Genomic DNA, 21,280 nt, shown 5'->3' on the forward strand with positions numbered 1-21,280 from the left:
GGCAAGAATTGACTCTGCGCCACATGGAATGGTGTCAGCCAATCCGATCATCAGAGAAGGAAATACCGAAACGAAAAGAGATATGGCGGGGGAGTAGCCTATCAGAATGATTTCGTTTCAATTGCGTTCCCCTGTTTAACGATTATCCGTTCGACGAGAGAATAGAATCGGAACGAACGAGAATTGGTCCGTTTCGCGCATATCATCTACCACGAAGCTTCTCCTCCGTGCGCAGAAACAAAACAAGATTGTGTCCATTAACCAAAAATCGAAGAAAGCAAGTTAGCGAAAAGCAAATTCATCCACTTGCGATACACAATTCAAGGCGCATAGACCGCTTTATTATAGCATTAAACTAACTTAACTCAGTCTTTTGAGCCATTTTTACATCAAACTAATTATAGTAAAGGCTGCTATACATAAAGGTATTTAACTACAGAAATATTTGTTTCACCACGTGATATAATTGTTTCGCAATGAGGAATCAGACGTGTTATCACGTTATCTATTATAGAATATGTTGGATATTTTGTTAATTTCAAAGTTGTTTCCGCTTTTTGCTTGGATAACTTCGCTTGTATATAGCGCAAGTAACCAGATTCCCTAAAAGTTGTGTCGAACTCGGACTGTAGACGAATGTTGTTGAATTTGACCAGCAATATATTCTGTCAAATAATAAACATTTTATTTTAATAACTTTTTTTTAAGACTGTAACCCCATAGTTATATGTTTGATCATGCTGATTGCACAAATATTCCCATCGTAATCCTAAAGATTTTTCTTGATCAGACACTAAATAACAATTCTGATTGCTAGATGTCTCCGTGGTTCCTGAACCGTATACAGGAAGTGCCTCATGGTCTTATTCTCTCTTTGCTCACTCTGCAACAGCCCGCACAAGCAGAGACAATCCAGTTCACATATAAGTCCTACAGACGCTAGAACAAAATATTGGACAAGAAACACACGAGGAAAGGATTGAGAGGGTAATCGACATCTCATTTTATATTCGCAGAAAATTCTCTCTGTACTACTCACGATAGAGGTTCTCAACGCAAAGCAAGAGCAGGAACAAACAAAGCGTGGCTTTTCGACACTTCGAATATGTTAGAAAATTTATCTATTTTTTATGAATCGTGATATGTATTTTCGGTAACGAGAGATTTTTGATCAATTTTAATCACATATGCGTGTGAATATCCTACAAAAAAGATTAGGAGAACAGAGACTAAGACGGAGAATAATCCCCAATTCCCATAGAAAATAGTCTCAAAAAATAATCGATGGCTTTTTATTATCGCACGTCGGCAGATGCTAGAGTCAATTGATAATCGATATGCAGATATTGCGGTAATGTCGGATTTTTTCACGCTAATAGAAAGCTTAGAAAACAAAAAAAAAAAAAAACATGTCGCCCAATTTTTGTTTCGAGTGAATTTCCAATATGGTTGGTGTTGTAGCGGATCATCGCTCGTAGCCATTCTTCCCCGAGTGAATTCCTGCTGAGAGATCAAGTGACGTAATCCGTAGCAAAAATAACACGTCCGAGATTTTTTAGTGTGAAATGTTCGCGGATCGATTTCGTCCAGTGCTTTTTGTATCAATTGCGAACGGTATGCTAAGTAATGGAGGTTTTCTCCCAATAAGTGCTGTCGGAACGAAGTGTCGGTTCGCGCGCGTGCGCACGTATCTCTCTAATATGGGACAATAAAATTTCAAGGATGAAGAGTGTGAAGTTTAATTAATGCAATTTTTTTTTCTCTCGATTTTTAAGCATCTCTTTTGCCACCCGCACACGGGTCTTTGTGACAATGTAACGCACATTATCGTCTTCCTTAATCAGCGGAAGAAGCTCGTTTTGAGCTACGAACGCTCGAAAGCGTCATCACATATTTGTCCGAATTTCGGAGCAAGTAGAGAACGACGTGCTCTTGCATATATACTTACAACGCGACTTAAATTCTACCGGGACAGGATGGCGCTGTCGGCGCCTCCGACGTGGTTACATAAGCACGGAAGTACGTCACGCACAGCAGGTGGCGCGCGCGACAGATGTTAAGATCGAGGTGTTTTTTTTTTGTAGTTGTTGCAAAGCCTACCTACTCTCATCGCAAGCAGGAGGGGCACGAGAGGTTCTATCGTTATGGCACGAACCGATCCGTTATTGTCGCGCGCGAAGGGGGGTAAGCGTTCGCTGTTCGGATTGGTCGGTGTTGCGACGATCGCCGAGTGGAGTGGGGTTTGCGCCGTATCCGCTGCGCCTCGAGCACTCGGACAGTACGGGCAAGACAAGACCGAACGTGTGAGGGACTATTTAAATGTTCTGAATTTTCCACATTGAGGGCCTTTGCGATAACGATTTTCTTCATTGAGCACGTTCCTTTTTAAAAAGCAAATAAGAATTAAACTCCGTAGTTGACGTAGGGACAGATTAGGGTACGGAATATTTGATAAAATTGCCGTCAATGGAGGAGAGATCCGTACGTTGAGATAACAGGAGGTCCCTTCTAACAGAGCGTGATATAATTCAGTATTTTGTAGACGATATCGTGCTTTGCGACTCATGCGAGTCTGACGTCAGATCATCGTCATCGTGAAACCGAAACCGAACGTTTGAGAAACAGAAAGAGAAAAAAAAAAGAACGGTCCGAGGTTGCCGTCATAATCTTTTATTAGACTCGTGCGATTTTGTGAAGAATCCTCTTCCTCCAATATGGCGTAAAGGCGTGTCCGTCGAAATAAGCAAGTCATCCGTTTTATTCATTGGACTATTTTATGTTTCGTTGCAGACACGATGAATTTATATTCGGTCTTAAAATTACCCTGAGACTTCGTAGAATATCAACAAAATGGTGAGTAAAACGCTTTACATAAATATCCTAATTTTGCCGAGCAATCTCTTACATATATGTATATGTGTGCGCGCGCGCGCGCGCGTGTGTGTGTGTATATATATATACGCAATTAAGCGTAGCGCCATCTAAATCATGCGGTACCTCGCGGGATCAATAACCCTTCGCCTCCTGGCCTGGTTCTATTTTTATTGTTACGAAACTCGTGCAATTTGCAGAAAATATCTTTAGTTTCTTCTGTTCGTTCACAATGTTATCGTGTTAACGGGAATTAACACAATCCGCAGACTTTTGTGATCGAACTGTCTAATGAAACGATCGATAAGTAAAATTGTACCGTATACATATATGTAAAAAAAAATTGAAAAAAATTCTCGCGCATGAAAAAGTAGCGCTTGTATGAAATTTTTTTTTTTTCAAACAAAAAGGAATAGAAAATTTGGTTTTACTTGTTTAAAATTAATAGATATATAACAGTAGTACTTGTTTATTACAAATAACAAATTAAAAGTAATAAAGTTAGTAGATAATAATTTTTTATTAGAAAGTAAAATTTTTGCAGTCCACTTGATATTTTTCGCTGTAGGAATGATATCAAATTGTAGTGCTACTTTTTATCGCGCAGTCATTTTGCTACCGAAAGCAAAATATTGATTGGCTACCTGAGTTTGTTTCGTGTAACGCCCCCTGACGCATGCTTGAGTCATGAGGACAGGGCAGGACATGGATTCTCCCACCAAGCTTGTTGTCAAGGTGTGAGGAGATAATCTCTTGTATATTTACTAGCGTACCTCTCTTCGAAACCTTACTCAGTTTTTTTATCAAGCCGTAGTCTGAAAGTTTGAGAGGATTTGCAGATTATTGCAGCGAAGAATAGTATTCCATATAATATTCGGTACATGTCGGATCCAACTGGACTCCTCCCATTCTGTACACTCGTATATGTGCGTGTGTGTGCGTGCGTGCGCGTGTATTAACTATCGTCGGTTCGATGTGTGTCGTCGTCGCGCGGTTATTTTGATATCTCAGAACAGCAGCTGCGCTTCGTCACGTATCAAATCGACCATCGTTGGCATGAGTGTGCAGAATAAATCCCCGCGACGACAATCTCGCCCGTTGTCTCTTTGACTGTGTTCCAAAATTCACTGCCAGTATTAAAATTCTATAGTTCGCGTTGCGTACGTTATACAGTTTCAGTGAATTTTAGAACAGCCTCTTTGATAGGGCGTTGCCGTTTTGGGAGCTCAGCTGGTGTTCGTTAATAGCGTGTGTAGAGGAAACAATAGAAAAGCTCTTGTGTTATTCTCGTGTCTTTTCGCGATTTTCGCAGTCAAACGAATCAAGAGACATATATCTCTAATGAGACCCGGTCGTCAATTCCGATTAACGTGATCAAGGCCGATTCAATTTACAAATCCCCAAGTGCAAGCTGCTAAGAAATTAAGAACAAAAAAATTTTAATTGAAAAAAATCAAATTTCAAGGTGAAAATTTAATCGGCTGATTAAGTCAACCGGAAGTTGTGAGACGGTCCTGAAATTGCGATCAAAGTAAGCGCTGCAACAAAGCTTCAAAGATCATTTCTCGTTCTTTGATGGACGTAAAGTGAAGATAAAAATGATGCTTCGAATCTTTCGTAACGCTACGTAGACCGCAATCTTTAACCAGCTTTCACACTGAAAATAAGCACATGACGACGTAGTATACGCGTTCTCGGTGTGAAGACCAATTAAGGCGTTGTCGGTACAAGGCCAGAAGGAGTCGAGTGTGTTTCTTGAAACGAGGAAAATTACCGAAGCATATTTACTAGAATATCTACGTCATGACATACTTTGCTCGTTTGTCATTTTTTACCTTGTTTCAAATAACACACATTTGACTTTATTCTACAATATGTCGTTACATATAAATACAACTAATCTTATATTAAAATCAATCTATCAGTACAAAGATTAATTGGTCAGTTGCGAGCCAATCCCCTTTTGCCGCTTGATATTGTACTTGTTAGGTCAGTCCTCTTGGGGGGGAGGGTATCAGAACTATGATTAGATAGCCTAGGATACCTTGTTCTCACAAGGGTGTATCCCAACAAAGAAAGAAATAATGGAATGGTAACGGAAAAAAATTATAATAGAGAAGTAGTCCCTAATCAGAGTAATTTAGTTAAAAGTAATAAATGGTTTTTTTCTGCAAATAAATTTTAGTTATTTGTATAAATTATACGTTAAATCTCTTGAACATTAACAGGCTCGCAATAAGTTTATAGGAAAAAATTTCTAACATATAGTTGTAATTTTTATTACATTTTTTGTTATAAAATATTTCTCAACTTTTCTACAAACTCCACAAATCTTGATATCTGTGATCACAAATTTGCGCTGTTTAATGTAAAGTTTTTGTAGGTGAAAAATGTTTCCGTTTCTTTTCATGATAAAATTTTGTGCCAAGTGAAAAACCCGGCAAAAACCAAAATTACTCTGATTGAGGAATTGTTCTAATTTATTATCTTTTTTTTTTTTTTTTATTACCATTCCAATCTGCTATTTTTTCCTCTGTTCTGATGCTTTGTTTCAGTGCAGCCAACCCTCATTTCTGAAAGATATCGCGTAAAATATTTCATATTTTGTTTCGTATTCTAGTAATGTTTAAGAATTATCGCGTGCGATTTTTTCAAAACTCGGGGATAACGCTCCAAGCTTGTTATCAGTGGTGGATAGTAAAATGTGCACTGTTACTCTTCAGGAGATAAAATTGCTGCTGTAGAAGCATAGTAATATCATGATATATACATAATTACAGTTTGAAATTTTAAACAGAATTAGATATTTTAATAACTTTTCGATTAAATGAGATTTGACGAGGAGTTTTACGCTGTATCGTCAGTTCGTAGAATCAGACAATTGCGCAATCATTACTTCAATCAGATGTTCAAGTTGAAACGTCAAGTTCAAGCGAAATTTAATATTTTAATATTCAGAATATCCGAATATTGAATGTTAAATAATGTTACTGTTTTTTAAATTTTATTTATTGGTTTTACTTTATAGTTTATTTATTTTTTTTATTTTAATAAATTATAAGATTTACAAGTAAAATTATAAATCTCTCTTTCTCTCAGAAAGTCATTAAAACTGACAGAAAATGTGTGTTTACTTGGCATTTGTATAATTTTATATTAACATAAAAATGCAATAAATATTGCCTAAAGAAATATAGAATTTAACCGACTGCTTAGAAATAGACAGTAGCGCTAGCACAGAGAGGGTTTATTGACAGGAAGTCTATTAATTGGCTATAAGGACCCCAGTTTCGTCATCTTCGATTAACTTAATCGGTCGATTCTTTCGTTGAATCGTATTGGTCGACTGATCAGCTAAGCGCTGACTAATCAGACTGACGGTTGACGCTTAATCGGGTGATTCACTTAATCGAAAATGGAACTGACTAAGGCTAGAGTCGATTAACGCGCAACTAGAAACAACGCGATGCTGCTTTTTTAAGAGAGCGAAATCGGTTCAAGTTAGATAGTTTATACAGATAATGAGATAAGTGAACATTTTGCATATAATAAATTGTATTACTAATACTATTTTTTCTTAAATTTTTAGCCACGCATTGATCCTCTTTCATTACTAAAATGCCTCAGTGTTTTATTGAGTCCGGCGGGAGGCATTAAAAGTAGAGAAGAAGTTAATCGGTTAGCCAATCTAATGACGAAGTTTTCGAAGAAACTAGTTTCAAAATGCATTTACATCCAAATTCTGAAAACTACCAATACAGACTTGCTTAGTCAGTAAGTAATGAACTTTAATTCACACAAATTTAATAGCAATGTGTCTGTCGCATGTTGAGACACACAAGTGAATTATGTAATTCATACACACTTGTGTGAAACAAAAAGTAAAACATGCAAGATAAAATTATGAGAGGCTCAGAACCATTAGATGGTACTTTTCAATGTGCCATTTTTACTGATACGAACCTTACACTTAAAATATTACTTACAAATTCACTGACCTTGAAAGTTTTCAAGAGAAGGAAAAAAAAGTTCAAAATTCGCTTTTCTGGTTTTTCCACACAAAATTATAATGAAAAAAAAAAGAGAAGGAAATAAAGCAAGTTGCATTATTTTATATTTTATAATCCCTATTTTTTTGCAGATTTATGAGCGCCGGTGGATGGAATCTCATCCACACGTGGCTCACAGATGGCATTCTTGCCAAAAACTGGGCTCTGATAAAAGAACTTTTGGAGCTTTTGCTTCTTTGTCCCGTTGATATCGAACGGTTGAAGAGCAATAATTGTCCAAAGTTGATCAAGGGTTTGTCGAAGGAAGGTAGTCACCAGGAAGTACGGACGTTAGCCACTCGGCTTGTGGAGCAATGGCTGAAGATTGTAAAAGGTGAAGCAGCGCCGAATTCAGTGCCAGCTCAAATTATGACAGTTCCAGTGCATCCAACTACCACTGTGCAAGCCGTGGTAGTACCTTCGTCTCAGCAAGAACAACAAAAACAACAGCATTTTTCGGTAAACGTTCAACAAGTCGTAGACGTTGCCAAGAATGCAACTGTTCACGTGGACAGTTTCAAGCTCGTGGAACAACCCGTGAACGCTTCAACAAATCAAATAATTCAGCAAGAGCAAGAGAAACTGCATCAACAGCATGAAAGGCTACCGCAAGTGGTACACGTTGTTGGGAAGAGTCAGCAAGTGCAGCAGCCAGCAAATACGACGCAACAACCATGTAAAAAACAATCTTTTGTTGTTGTATCGTCTTCCGCGCCGTCGGTGTCTTCCGCGACGTCAGTTTACAAGATCACCATTCGCGACGGTAAACAGGTCCTCACCAAAGTGGAGACGGACTCTGCTAATATAAATAGCGTTGTAAATATATCTGATGTAAGCACGAAAGTTAAAAGTGAAAAACTCGCGGACACTACGCTCTTTGTGAAGGAAGAGGCCAAGCAAGAAGACGAAGTGAAAGAAACGGAACAGAGTGGCAGTGCAAATAGTGCTCGAGACGACGCGGTTGATTTTGAGCAATTAGATGACTCGAAACACGTTCTCAGTGAAGTGAAGGACACTGTAGATGCTTTGAGAGAAACTCAAGAAGATATTAAAGACAATAAAGATTCGAAGGACACTGTGAGTGGTGATCTCGGTAAGTCTAGTGACAAGGAAAGTAGAGACTTTCATAAAAAAGATGACAAAAAATCTAGTTCCGACAAGAAAAGTAGTAGTCATCATCATAGTTCATCGTCCAAGAGTTCTTCGAAACACAGTTCTGGTTTACATCGCAGCAGCTCTCATAAATCCAGCAGCCATCGATCCGGTAGTTCCAAAAGTTCCAGTTCTAGTAAAGATAGGTCTTCCAAGGACAAACATCACTCAAGCTCATCTAGTAAACACAGTAATAATAATAGCTCGAGTAGGAGCAAAACAGACCGGGACAAGGAACGGGAAAAGGAGAAGGAAAAGCAAAAGAAAGATCAAGCAGAAAAGGACAAGGCAACTCTGGAGAAAGTGCAGGGTCAGGCGTTGAGTTCTAAATTAGGAAAGATACCGAAGAAACGGGCAGAAGACGAAAAGGAAATTAGCGGAAGAAAAACCTCGACTGAGTCCCGGGACAGTTCGAGGGACAATAAAGAAAGGACGGAAAAGACGGACTCGAAGAAGGACACAGCTGTAACTAAAGTTAGCGAGAAGAAGAACATATCAATTTCCATCGAGAGGAAAAACAGTCAAGACTCAGCACCGCGGCCGAAAACTGTGAAGACGTTTAATTCGAAGTTTAGATCCACGGGTTTGGAGGAAGAAATAAAGCCACCACCGCCTAGATCGAAAAAACCGAATCTCGTCGTTGATAAGAAAGTTCTACCACCGAAATTTCCTTTAAAGAGGTCATCGCCAATCAGAGAAGCGGCTCCACTGCTCGAGAAACGCATGAAACTGTCACTGGACCAACCAACCACGCAATCAAACGATGAGAAGAAAGGAGGAATAAAGCTGATACCGCCAAAACCAAAACGTATGTATACATGTGTCCTATTACAACCTATAAACATTATTTCTTTTACGTGCTATTATGATATATTTTTAATACTGATATTCTTATTTCTATCTTCTAATCTATATGTAAACCTGTTGCTAATATTCTTAAGCAGTCAAATGTTCAAAAGCCTGCGTGTATAAAATATAGAAAAACATATATAAATATATGCATAAGTTCATTTGTTCAAAATCACTTGCAATAACTTATAAAACATGTTAAAAAGGTGCGTGAACACCACCGTTTATACAAACTGTTTAAGAAAATACGTTAAACGTTCACGCTTTTATTTCTTTTATACAAACAAAAGCAAGTAATTATTTATAAATAATTTTATAGACCAGACAGTAATAAAAGAAACATAATTTATTACTTAATATAAATCGTAATTAAGAAGTAATGAATTGTATTGTTATTTCATATATTTTCTTGCAACATACCAGAAAAAGTATAATAAAAAATTATGTCTGTAGTATATAGTTTTATCAATTACATATTTTTTTATTTAGATACATTAAATATTTTTTTTTACTAAGCACGGATAGAAAAGATGTTATATTTAAACATAAATTATTATTTTTCTTGTTTTGTATGTATTATTTTTTATATTTTTTATTTCTTTAAAAAGTTATTTTAACAAATTAATATATAGTATTAATACACACGCATATATATTGTTGTATACAACATATTGTTTTTTCTATATTATTGTTTTTTATAAGTCGTGTATAGAGAAATTTAGAATAAGATTTTACTTGTTTATATCTTCACAAAATTAAGTGAACAATGACTGCTTGAGCTTTTTCTTACATTTTACTATATATGCTGTACTATATATGACCTATTACTAACTCTATAATATTGAGTTCGCAGGTGGAAGCATCAATTTGAGGACTTGCATCCTCCGCACATCGTCACATTTTCCGAATGTCGCAAATCTTTCGTCGGCCATTTGTGTATATTCATGTACTTTCATTTAACTCTCTTTATCATTTCTTCCAGGCAACACGTTTTATATCACAGTACTGGCGCAATCACGTCTTATTATTTTATATTACCTTAAAGAAATTTTATTATTACTCTTGTACCAAGATATATTAAGGTCAACTTTTACAAAGAATTTATTAATGGCCCATACGGAACACATGACATCTAGAGAGAAACACGTAGTATTTGTTATTAGAAGGCCGATCTGCAAGAGAAACTCCACTCCGAAACTTTTTCGTTATATTAAGATCTTCGATAGCAGGTAAAGTGATCTACACTGACTTTTACACTATGTAATCGAGTTTTTTTACGCGCAAGCAAAAAAAATCAGAAAAACATCAAAGAACAACATAAAAGAATCACTTAATTTAACATTGATCGCTATATAACAATAGTGCTCGATATATAGAGTATATATATATATATGTATATATATATATATATATATAAAGTAAGAGTTGCGCACTTTAGTAGTGCCCTGCGATTTATCGATAGCGTGTGCTTTATCTTCGATATAAGTGAGAAGTAAGAAACACAACCATATGAAGACAACACACAGGAGTATAGTGATCTCTGCTTTAGGTAAGGTCTGCTCCTTGATTATTCAACTTCTTCCTTTTGTTGTACATGTATATCTTACTTAAACATTCAAATAAATTTATCAGAATTCTGGTAAACAAATAACTTCTGGATTTTCTAAGTTTCCGTATATTTCTCTTTTTATTGAGTGCAACGGACAACCAATTGCTTTGAAAAAAAAAAAAAAACGCACTGTTTCTCGAGTGCAAGCCGCAACACAAACCCATAAGAGATTTGCATCCTTTCTCGGTGTAATGTAATATACAGTTGGGGGGAGGGGGACTGTTCACTTATAACAGACTTTTCTCAGTTGTCTGTGACAAAAGTCGAGAGATAAACAATTAGAAGCAAAAAAAAGTTTGCTTTGGGACTGCCACAAAACCGTCAAGTTGATCGTATTTTCAAGTTTTGTGACAATCCCCCTCCCCTTTTATTCAAGCGGGCGGTGTAAACGCCTTTACAAGAAAAGTACACAGACCACCTCGACAATGTGTAAAGGCATTTACATCGCCAAAAGATGAAGATGAGATTACAAACTGGAGTAACTTCCGCGACGTACCGGAAAGTATAGTGCATTTGTTTGCGAGGTCTTTCCGCATATCCAAAAAATGAAGCACACCTGATCCGGTGACTGACGATCAATGGAAAATGGATGGAAAAAGAAGAACACACAAAAATAAAAATTTATTAAAAAAAAAAAAAAAGAAAAAAGATCTATATAGAGTAATCGTAGAACGTGTAATTTAACCTGTTAAATGAGAAGCACGAAATCACAATCAAGACCGAATCATATAAAGTCTTTTTGTATTGAGTCATATAAAGACCTATATTTAACGCGTAGATAGAATAACTCAATCGTAACTTGTCGAGTAGTTTAATAATGTTACAAAAAAAAAATCACATAAGCAAATTGTCACACTTCAATGAGAAAGATATATATTTTTTTGTTTGTACAATTTTTATCATTGTCCTAGGACACGTTTAAACGCACCACCGAGTTTCGAGGTGGCGCAAATAATTTTTTTTTTTTATTTTTTAATTATTATTATTTTTTTTTATTAAAGAAAATAAAGAAATTGAAGATTTGAGATTTGCTCGTCGCACGAGATTCCTTCAATAGAGAAGAAGAACAAGGGAAAAGCACAGAGGTAGTGAGAAAACGTCTGTGTGTGCATGTCGCGTGCGCGCGCACATGCACGTGTGCGTGTGTGAGAGAGAGAGAGCGAACGAGAGCGAGTAGTAAAAAAAAAAAAAAAAAAAAAACAACGGCATGCAACAAACGAAGTGTTTGTTCAACAAATGCTCAGAGACGAATAACATTTCGAATGCACGAATTCTGAAACACTGCGTACTGGGACGTCTTCACGCAGGAAAACCTCTTTTACAAAGGACTACCCAGGCAGAGCCTTTTGCATCTGATGCATCGGCACACAATGGACAGTCTACGTCGTGCCAATACATCAATATAATTTAAAAATCAAAGTTACAAAAATAGAAAGTGACTCACAAAAAAATAACGTTGTAAAAAAAAGCCACATTGCGCTCTTAAACCTCGCATTGAAAAAAAAAAAAATAAATAAATAAAAGTCGAGATTATATTTTTAAAGAATTGCCTAGCGATTCTTGCTTGCGTGTATTATGCAACAAGCGCACACAATGTGTAAATCCGGTATTTTATTATGCGCAACAAATTTTGTGGTACGTATTTCTTTGCGCGCGCATTTTTGCAGATTATATAATAAAAAGAGCGTTTTCGCGTTACCAAGAAAGAAAAAAAAGATTTATTCGAAACAAAACGTCACAACACGCACGCACTCACGCACGCACGGTTGCGAGTTACTAAAGATCGATGGCATTTTTGCTATGGCACTTTCATCCAAAAATTGACTTGCTTTCATCATATTCTCTACATTTTCATCGTGCCGGAAGTTGATGCGAGAAATTTTAACGCGAAAAATTTTAAACAAAAATCGCTTCACGATGATGAGACACACGTTCCGGACGATGTTTTCGCGACCGTTTTACGCCGACGCACATGGCTTCTTGCCAATGCGCCGCTAGGGTAAACGCGCGGCGTGTACTTTTGCACCTATTATCGGTTCGACGCACATCGACTCGCGCTCAAACGTTTGTCTTCGCGCGATGAACTCAAATTATGTTAAAATACGCCCGGATTATGGAGACACGTTTTGGAGATGCCAGACTGCATGGCTCGAAATCTCCACCCGTTACATGAGAGAACAGTGATGGTGGGGGAGATTTCGAGCACCTATGTGACAACTTCCGGCTTTCGGACGCACGTGCATAATTTCGCGATCATTTACTTATACTTACTTCTCGTGCGTGTGTGAATTTCGCAAAAAAAAAAAAAAATTGTACATAAGATGTTTACGATATATTTCTCTTACATACGTAATGTAAAAGAACATCGGACTGTGTTAATGAGACGTAAATGTAAATTTTGAATTTAGTTAAATTTTACTTTGATATTGACTTTTGTTCTTGTTAACTAAGTTGTATATTAGTTTTCGGAATTATGTCTGTAAGAAATATAAATGTTGTTAATGTACAGTACAAAATGAATGAATAAGATACAAAAATATTTGATGGAACATGTAACAGAGCATTTAATTTTCAATATTTAAATTTTATCTCATTGATTTGAACACGTAAAAATAAAACGGGAACGTGATGTGCGGTAACTTATTCATCCATTCATTCGTGTATATTTGTTTAGTTTATACGTTTTTATTCACGTGTGCAAACGTATACGTATATTACGTATACGTTGAAAGAACTTACTCATCAAAATTTTTGAATCAAAGATTTCAATGATTTACGTTTTTTCTGTTTTTTTTTCTTTTTTTTTTTCTTTTTTTTTTTTTTTATCTTGCAGAAGATGTATCGTACATATACGTATACGTTTAAAGGTTTTTACATTTGTTACCGATATATAGTTCTTATGTATATACAAAGAATAATCTAGAGATAATGATAGACCCGATGTCACATCGTAGAAACTGACAAAACTGCTTTAGATTTACAATAAAAACTGAAATTGCTGTTAAAACAACAATACGAATATATACAACATACGTCCCAGTATCTTGCCTCTAGATATTATTTCCGGAGAAATAAAACACATGTAACTCACCCAGTACATTCTTCCTCAATTTTTGGCATTCATGCTGTTTTATTGTACGTGTATATAAATTTTTTTAGTGCTGTCAAAAAACATGTATGTAACTTCTTTACGCTCGTATATTTATCTATTACATGAACTTACAAAGTTAGAGATTTCTCTAGTAATGTGTGACAGCATAATTGAGTGACAGCACTTGTATATTTTGTCTTGCAATAATTCAATAATTCAAGAAATAGTTTGACATCCAGACAGAAAAATGGTATCTATTTATTTCAAAACAACGACGTCAAGAACAGACATGCTTTTCATCAAAGTGTGACAAAATGACAACAATATAACGCAAATATTTTGTAGTCATTTTGTAAACACATATCTGCGCTCCGAGCCCGCATCTTGACACGTCGCATGTTTCGAAATAAATTTCTACTATTTTTTGTCTGGAGGTGTGTATTCAATCCAAATATCACACACACACATACACACACACACACATTTTATCCAACATTGAGATAATGACACATCTCTTTCCTCACAGTAAACGTACGATTTACTCTTTTGTGTGTAAAAAAGAAACTCTGTGTAATATATTTTTGTGTGTAATTTATAGAATAAATATGAGAATCCCTTTTTCTCCATAAACAGAGTTATTTGAAACGACACCTGAAATATACATAATGGCAATGAAATAATAAAATATGATTTCAAATATTTAACTTTTTCAAAAAAAAAAAAAAAGAAAAGAAACCACGTAACAATATCAAAATATTTTCTTGCAATTTCGTATACGTATATGGTAAATTCTGAATTACGATATATCTGTAATACAACAATAAATATCCAACAATTGTCTTGGATTCCCTGTTCTTAATTGTAAGCACACATGTGTATAAAGAGCATCTTTAAAGACGGTACTCATGTCCGAAATACGTCTATGGGACATCCAGAAGACGTCCTATCTGTGTAACAAAAACGTCTTTCGGACGTTTCACTGATGTATTTTGGACATTCTATGCTGTCTGGGATCAATATATATATATGTGTAGAGTTGAATAAGACATTTTTTATGACGATACAAAATTTCTGTCAACTCTGCAGAAACACATACATAGTGTGTGTTTAATTTTCTAAATAAGTGAGCGACCACGCGTTTATGTAAAGAGAATTAATTTTTAATTAAAAGATAATTCAAAGATTCGAGCCATCGCGTCCGTCTTTTGCTAATAGACAGATACGTATATTCGCTGTAAATATCGCTGTAAATATCGTTGCTATCTTTTAACATTCCTTCTACATTACATTTTTGTTATTCTTTCTCCTCGCATCTCTTTTACTAAACCACGTGTTTTATAAGAGAAAAAACAATATCGCTTCGTATTAACACGTCGAATAAAACTGAAATTGTTTCTTGGTTTTTGTGTTTCACACGATTATTGTTTTAGGAGATGGCAAAAAACCGATACGGAAAATTTTTACGGAATAACTTCAAGACATTTTTAAGACTTCACGTTTTTTTTTGCGTAAACATGATAGAAATTAACTTTAAGTTTACATCGTCAGATAATTGCTTTCCTATGGGAGATCCATGATGTAAAACTGAGTTACATATATATATATATATATGTATATATATACATATGTATTTACATCTGTTTGGAGAAAGATCCCGTGAAACAAGACCCCCGCTGTCTGTGGGAGCAAGTTGGACGCGCGCTGAGTTTATTTCGTCGCCCTTTGGAAAATTCTGCATTCTTGCAAACGCGTGTAAATGATGATGAGATGTGCCGCCTTTTTCAGAGTCATCGTTTTTCTCGGACTACAGGATGCTCCTGGCTTTAATATTCTCTTTTTAAATCTTCTCAGAAATTCTTTGTCTCATTCTCGATCAGATTGGGTACATGAATACGGCCGAGACGCTTCTAATAGTTTGTTGCATTTGATTTCAGAGACATGTAACCCAAAGTCTATATATAGTACAGCGTATATCAACTTGTGTATATTGTTACATTTATAGATACTCTTCCACTCTTTATGTATTAAAGCACCTACGTACGAGTCTTTTTTATAATAAATTTTGTTATATAATAATTCGAATGCGTCGTTGATTTTAGCGATGGTGCTGCAAGAAAGCGACATGTTTATGGATGCCCTCACCGCGTCCACCAAGCGCCAGGAGCCGAGGAAACGGAAGCGCAAAACTTCAATCACCAAGGACGGTGCCTCCGAGAGCAAGAAGCAGGAGGTCGCTAATGCCGATAATCGCGAGGGCACACCACCCTCCGGTTCGCCTTCGCACGCGGAGGAAAAATTGCCGCTCGCTATCAAACCCAATCTCAAGGTAAACATATTGATTCCTGTGCGTGCCTGTGTGTGCTGTTTCTGAAAAAAAAAAAAAGATATAGAATTAAAATCCATCATTTAAATTCGATCTGTTGTTTGTTGTTGAGATATTCTGTACACGCATCTACTATTGTATTCTGCACACGTAATGTTTATGATGTGTTTCGCTTCAATTGCGTTAAAAATCACTTCCAAAAACTTTTCGAATTCGATAGTTGAAAAACATTAACAAAAATATTTAAATAATTTAAATAATATTTAAACAATAAAAAATAATATGAAAAATATTTCTTGTTTTTTTTTTATACTAATAGAATTATTAATATTAATTTTTCGTAAAATATTGCCATTTATTTTTTGCAATTAAATTTTAATTAAGTCTCAGCGAAGCTTGTATTTACTACATTCTTTTCTTTATTTATAAATATATTCGTTTGAAAATAAATGGAGCGAATCAATATCATAATTGCAAAACTCGATGCTTACAGTTCTATCAAGATACGCTCGAAATAGAGGAGGATAAAGATCAAAAAGAAAAAGACAATAACGATGAGGATGCGAAGACAGATAAAGACCTTGAGGATGATAAATATAGTAAAGACGACGACGATACTGGAAGTAACAGTAAGTACACATTAATTTACTAAGTAAAAACAAAATAAAAGTTCAAAAATTCGCTTTCTTTTTATAAAATTGCATAAACAATTGTAACTATAAAAATATAAGAAATAAGTACATATATTAACTATTTACTTGTGTAGATATACTCACTTTATTTATATAACATATTGATTATGCAATATATTATAGATTGTTTAAAAAACGATGCTCCTTTTTTATCGTAAAGTTTTCTGCGTTTGTCATCCTTTTTGTTTTTTCGGCGCGTATATAATTCGTTTGTTTTCCTCACAGCGCCAACACCCGAGGAGGACATAGAAGACGTAACGAAAGATTCCGAATCTCCGGAAGATGCGTCCTCGGACTCGTCGAAGAAGGACAGTTCCTACCCTGAAATACGATACGTGGACGGGCTTAGAAGCGTGTTATTACTTCAGAAACGTAAAGGACCGAAAAAAGTGTTGAAGTGGAAGACGGATCTGGAATCGATACGTTACTTCGAACTGGACGAAACGGAAAGGGTCAATGTAACGAAGACATTCACCGATATGAAACAGATAGAGAAACAAAATGAAAGAGAAGCATTCCAGATGGCCAGAAAATTACGTATGTATATATACTTACAGTATACAATTGGGCCTTGTTGAGGTTTGTTCTTTTTTTTTTTTTTTGCTGCACCGCGACAACGTCATAAAGTTAAATGTACAGATGGTAGTACAAAAAGAACAAACCACGTGTGTCTGCGACATTGCTAGAAATCATCGGACATCTCGGATCGAGAGAAAAATGATCGATCGCTTTGGTCGACTGACCAAAAGTCACACGAATCTGATTGGTCTGTTCTTTCTCCGTTTTCGAGATCTCGGATCGATTATATATCTATTATAAAATCAATTATATACCTATTATATACCTATTATAAATGTGCAAAATCTAATTTGAACGAAAGAATGACACTTTTTGCTTTCTTTTCTTTAGATAACGAAGATCTGATGGAAGAGAGAACTAGATGGAAACCTCTGATTCCCATCGATTTACCTCCTCCGTTGGTGGAGCCAGGAAAAAATAGCAAAGAGAAAGATATTCAATATGCTCGCGAAAAAGGAATTCTTCAAGCTCTTTACTTTAACCGAAGCATGTACGTATGCGGTATACATGTACAATTAATTTGTCGCTGTTATAACAATAACATAACAATACATGTATTTAGGAACGTAATAAATAAATTTATCAATACCTTTATAATATGTTGAGATAATTTTTGTATTTTATATAAAATATATATTTTACACAATATATATTATGATATACATGCAAAACAGCACTTTCAATAACTTCTCGATGGATCTGGTTTTTTAATGGCTGTGAGGTCCATACTACCAACGCGATCTCTTTGCTAATATTGATCAAACTGCGTTTATTACAAATGCGTGTTTCAAAATTCTCTGTCAGTACTGAAAATCTATAATACATGTTACGTGAACTATACGTAAACTTAAGATGATTTATCAAATATAAGATCGGACTATATGAGTAATGGCTATGTACTTGTGTGTATGCGCGCGCACACATACTCTCTGTCTCTCTCTCTCTCTCTCTCTCTCTCTCTCTCTCTTGCTGTCCGTCTCTTTATGCTTTCTCTCTCTCTCTCTCTCTCTCTCTATCTATCTATCTATCTCTATCTCTTTCTCTCTCTCTTTCTCACTTACTCAATCACTTTCTCCTTATTCTTACGTAGGCGTAATATCTATCTATGTGTGTAAACTTACATATTATGTTACATGTCTGTTACTTCGAATGAGATAACACGTGAAATCTAAAACGTACATATATATATATATATATATATATATATATATATATACATAGTATCTCTTAAAGAGTAAGAATTAGATACCCTCCAGAACCACACAGTAAAAAACTCAGAACCATCAAAGAAGAAAATTGAAACAAAAAACTTATAAAAGAGGAATTATTAAACATTCTTGAAATAGAAATATCTACTTATTAGAAATAATACTTATCATTTTTAAATCACAGGATTCCAGACTCTGCGGCAGAACCTGACGAAGAGCGACACCACGTGTTGACCGAACCCCAGATAATACCGCTGGACGATCTTACGGGCAATAAAGAGAGTGAAAAGGACTTCACTTCGGTACCATGGCCTGAACCTAAACCACAATTGCCACCGCAACCTTCCACTGTGACAACGTTCCATTATCAAACGACATTCCCGCATAGTCAGCAAGCGATGATGACGCCCATGGGTCCTCAATCGACGATGGGCCCGATGTCTCAAATGCCACATCAAATGATGGCTCCCACACACATTTCTCCTATGAATCAAGAGATGGCAGGATCGACAATCCCAGCGGCCACTGGCGGCGGATGGAGGACGGGCGACGGCAAAGTTCTCGTACCAGATGTTAACATAAATCAAATGAGCATGTCAGGTGGATATCCAAATCAAGGAATGGAAGGTGCGCCAATGGTTCCGTCGGGAATGATAGGTCCGCCACCTATGTACAATCAACAACAAGAAGGCTATCCAGGGATGATGTGTCCAGATGAGATGGCATACAACAACATGAATCCGAACAATTTTCAGGGCCCGCCTGGACCGATGTTCGGTCCTGGCCCGAACTTTCCGGGACCGAGAGGCGCGCCTATGCTCAACCGAGGAAGAGGTGGTCCAGGCTGGGGGTATCGCGGAGCCGCCAGAGGTGTATGGAGGGGTGGTGGTGGTGTTTGGCGGGGTAGCGGAAAGCAACCTCCGGTGTGTAGACAATTCTCAAAAAATGGTTACTGCCGAGTAGGTGACAAGTGCCAATATCTTCATCCTGGTGTCAATTGTCCACCATTTTGAAGGACAGAGAAGAAAATCTTAAGTTTTTAGATGAAATTCCGATGTTTCCCGATTTTTCGGAAAACATTTCAGACAACGGCATTTTCACGTTAAAAATACCAGTTCTCATGGGAATATTGCAGTTCAAACAACGCTGAACACGGGACTTGAATGGGTGATACCATCAAGTGTTGTCCGTGTGCTGTTGTCTGATAGGTCAAAATCCACCTGAAACTGCAAGTCTCGAGCCGGGATTCTGATTGATACAGAATCCCTTCGATTGAAGTTAGACTGGTATGAGCACTCAAGTCATTTTAATAACCAATGACTTGTAACGACCAATTGGATTCCAATCTTTGAAGGCGAAGACTCCGAATCAAGATGGAAAGTCGAATAGTGGAAAGAAAAAAACTGGAAAGAAACTGAAATCAGACGTACCAACGTCTTTTTTTTTTATGTACACGGTTGATTTTCTCTGGAATACTTATGGATTTGACCGAACAACTCGCTTTTCTAACCGATGAGGCCTATGAGCTACGCATATATTATGTTTGCTCTGGAGTCATGCAACACCAGACTAGGATTAGACATTTAAACAACTCGTTTTAGAAAAGCGAGCGCGCATTTGAACATGCGAATGCATAAGAAAAAACAACTTTCAACGTGAAGTGTTTTTTTTTTTTTTTTTCACAAAATTCACTGCATGGTTATATTGATTTTCGAATTCTGTTGTTTAATTCATCGTTACGCGCTTATAAAAGAAAATTTTGTAAATATTGTCACTTCAATAAACTAATCGGATATTCAGTCACACACACACACACACTTTGCACGATATTCGATATTATTGGATGAAAAATACAAATGTACAATCGCGAATATAATCATGTCGAATACAGCTGCTGGACAGCAGAATATTTTCCATAATCAATTTCAGAGAAAAAGAGATGATACTTAAAATCATCAATTTCAGTTCCCTATTTTTTTTTCTTTCAAAAATTATGTTGCGCAGTATCGTCTCTTAGCGTCTTCCTTTTGCGTTTGCATATGCGGTCACACTGCCGAGATTTGTAATTCTCTACGTGTATTGTGTCTTTAGGGTATATTACTGACACGCTACCCTTGTGAAACAATGTCGGTGGGGTTCGAAATCCATTGAAACATCTAAGTATCGCGAAGTTGCACACGGTGCAGATATATACTTCGTTAAAGAGATTCGGGGTAGCAGACAGGAACTTTGTTTTCCAAAGCCGTAAGTTTAGAAACTCTTCTTAACGGGAGAACTCGATAGAGATGTAACATCGAGAGGATGGGATAGAGTTGCGAGGTATTTGGTTAAGACCAAGACACATTTTTTCAAAAATTGACGAAGAACTGGAATTGAATTGTAGAACGCGCAATTATTGCTTCTTGTTCGAAGTTCTAATTATAAAAAATTAATTATAAAGAGAGATAAGATAAAATCTCCGAAAAAACTTCGCGTAACAATATGAAGCTTGTACTTTCTAATAATTAAGGCAATAAGTTCTAACAACAAGTACACACGGAGTTTCTTCTCTGTAGAAACCGGAATTCGCTTATTACATACATACATAAGTCATACCTTATTCTAATGAGAGACTGAAAACTGCTAGTTTTAACAGAATATGTCGGTTATTATATATATACATATATATATGTATATATATATATATATGTATATATATATATATGTATGTATATATATATAAAGACCAAGAGATGTTAATAATTATTAAAAATAACACTTGTATTTTAAAACATAAGTATGAGCAAAACAAAACAGAACGCAATTGATCTGAATTGTTATTCAAAAAAAAGCAAAAACACTTTGTATAGAATCATGT

At 36.0% G+C, this 21,280-nt stretch overlaps 1 protein-coding gene across 9 annotated transcripts; it reads left to right on the plus strand.

Annotated features, from left to right (window-relative positions):
- Positions 1-232: 232 nt before the first annotated feature.
- LOC109854485 (serine/threonine-protein phosphatase 1 regulatory subunit 10) lies at positions 233-21,084 on the plus strand. Of its 9 annotated transcripts, XM_020427623.1 has the most exons (10): positions 234-425; positions 818-987; positions 2,791-2,853; positions 6,461-6,645; positions 7,013-8,880; positions 15,721-15,947; positions 16,438-16,573; positions 16,862-17,173; positions 17,546-17,705; positions 18,608-21,084. In XM_020427623.1, the coding sequence occupies exons 3-10, from the start codon at positions 2,851-2,853 to the stop codon at positions 19,434-19,436; spliced, it is 3,720 nt and encodes a 1,239-aa protein (XP_020283212.1). In that variant the 5' UTR covers positions 234-425; positions 818-987; positions 2,791-2,850; the 3' UTR covers positions 19,437-21,084. The 9 variants fall into 9 exon arrangements, with proteins under 9 accessions (XP_020283256.1, XP_020283212.1, XP_020283266.1 ...); XM_020427667.1 differs by lacking the exon at positions 6,461-6,645 and having other exon boundaries at positions 233-425; XM_020427631.1 differs by lacking the exons at positions 234-425; positions 818-987 and adding an exon at positions 2,019-2,437.
- Positions 21,085-21,280: the final 196 nt, after the last annotated feature.

The sequence above is a fragment of the Pseudomyrmex gracilis genome, unplaced genomic scaffold, assembly GCF_002006095.1.
Source record: "Pseudomyrmex gracilis isolate BER0280 unplaced genomic scaffold, ASM200609v1 scaffold_2, whole genome shotgun sequence".
NCBI lineage: Eukaryota > Metazoa > Arthropoda > Insecta > Hymenoptera > Formicidae > Pseudomyrmex > Pseudomyrmex gracilis.

Excerpts from the sequence above, each read along its gene's own strand:
- LOC109854485 (XM_020427623.1), top strand. Across the intron at positions 8,881-15,720 it reads GATACCGCCAAAACCAAAAC|CGATGGTGCTGCAAGAAAGC; the intron begins GTATGTATACAT and ends CGTTGATTTTAG. Across the intron at positions 17,174-17,545 it reads CCAGATGGCCAGAAAATTAC|ATAACGAAGATCTGATGGAA; the intron begins GTATGTATATAT and ends TCTTTTCTTTAG.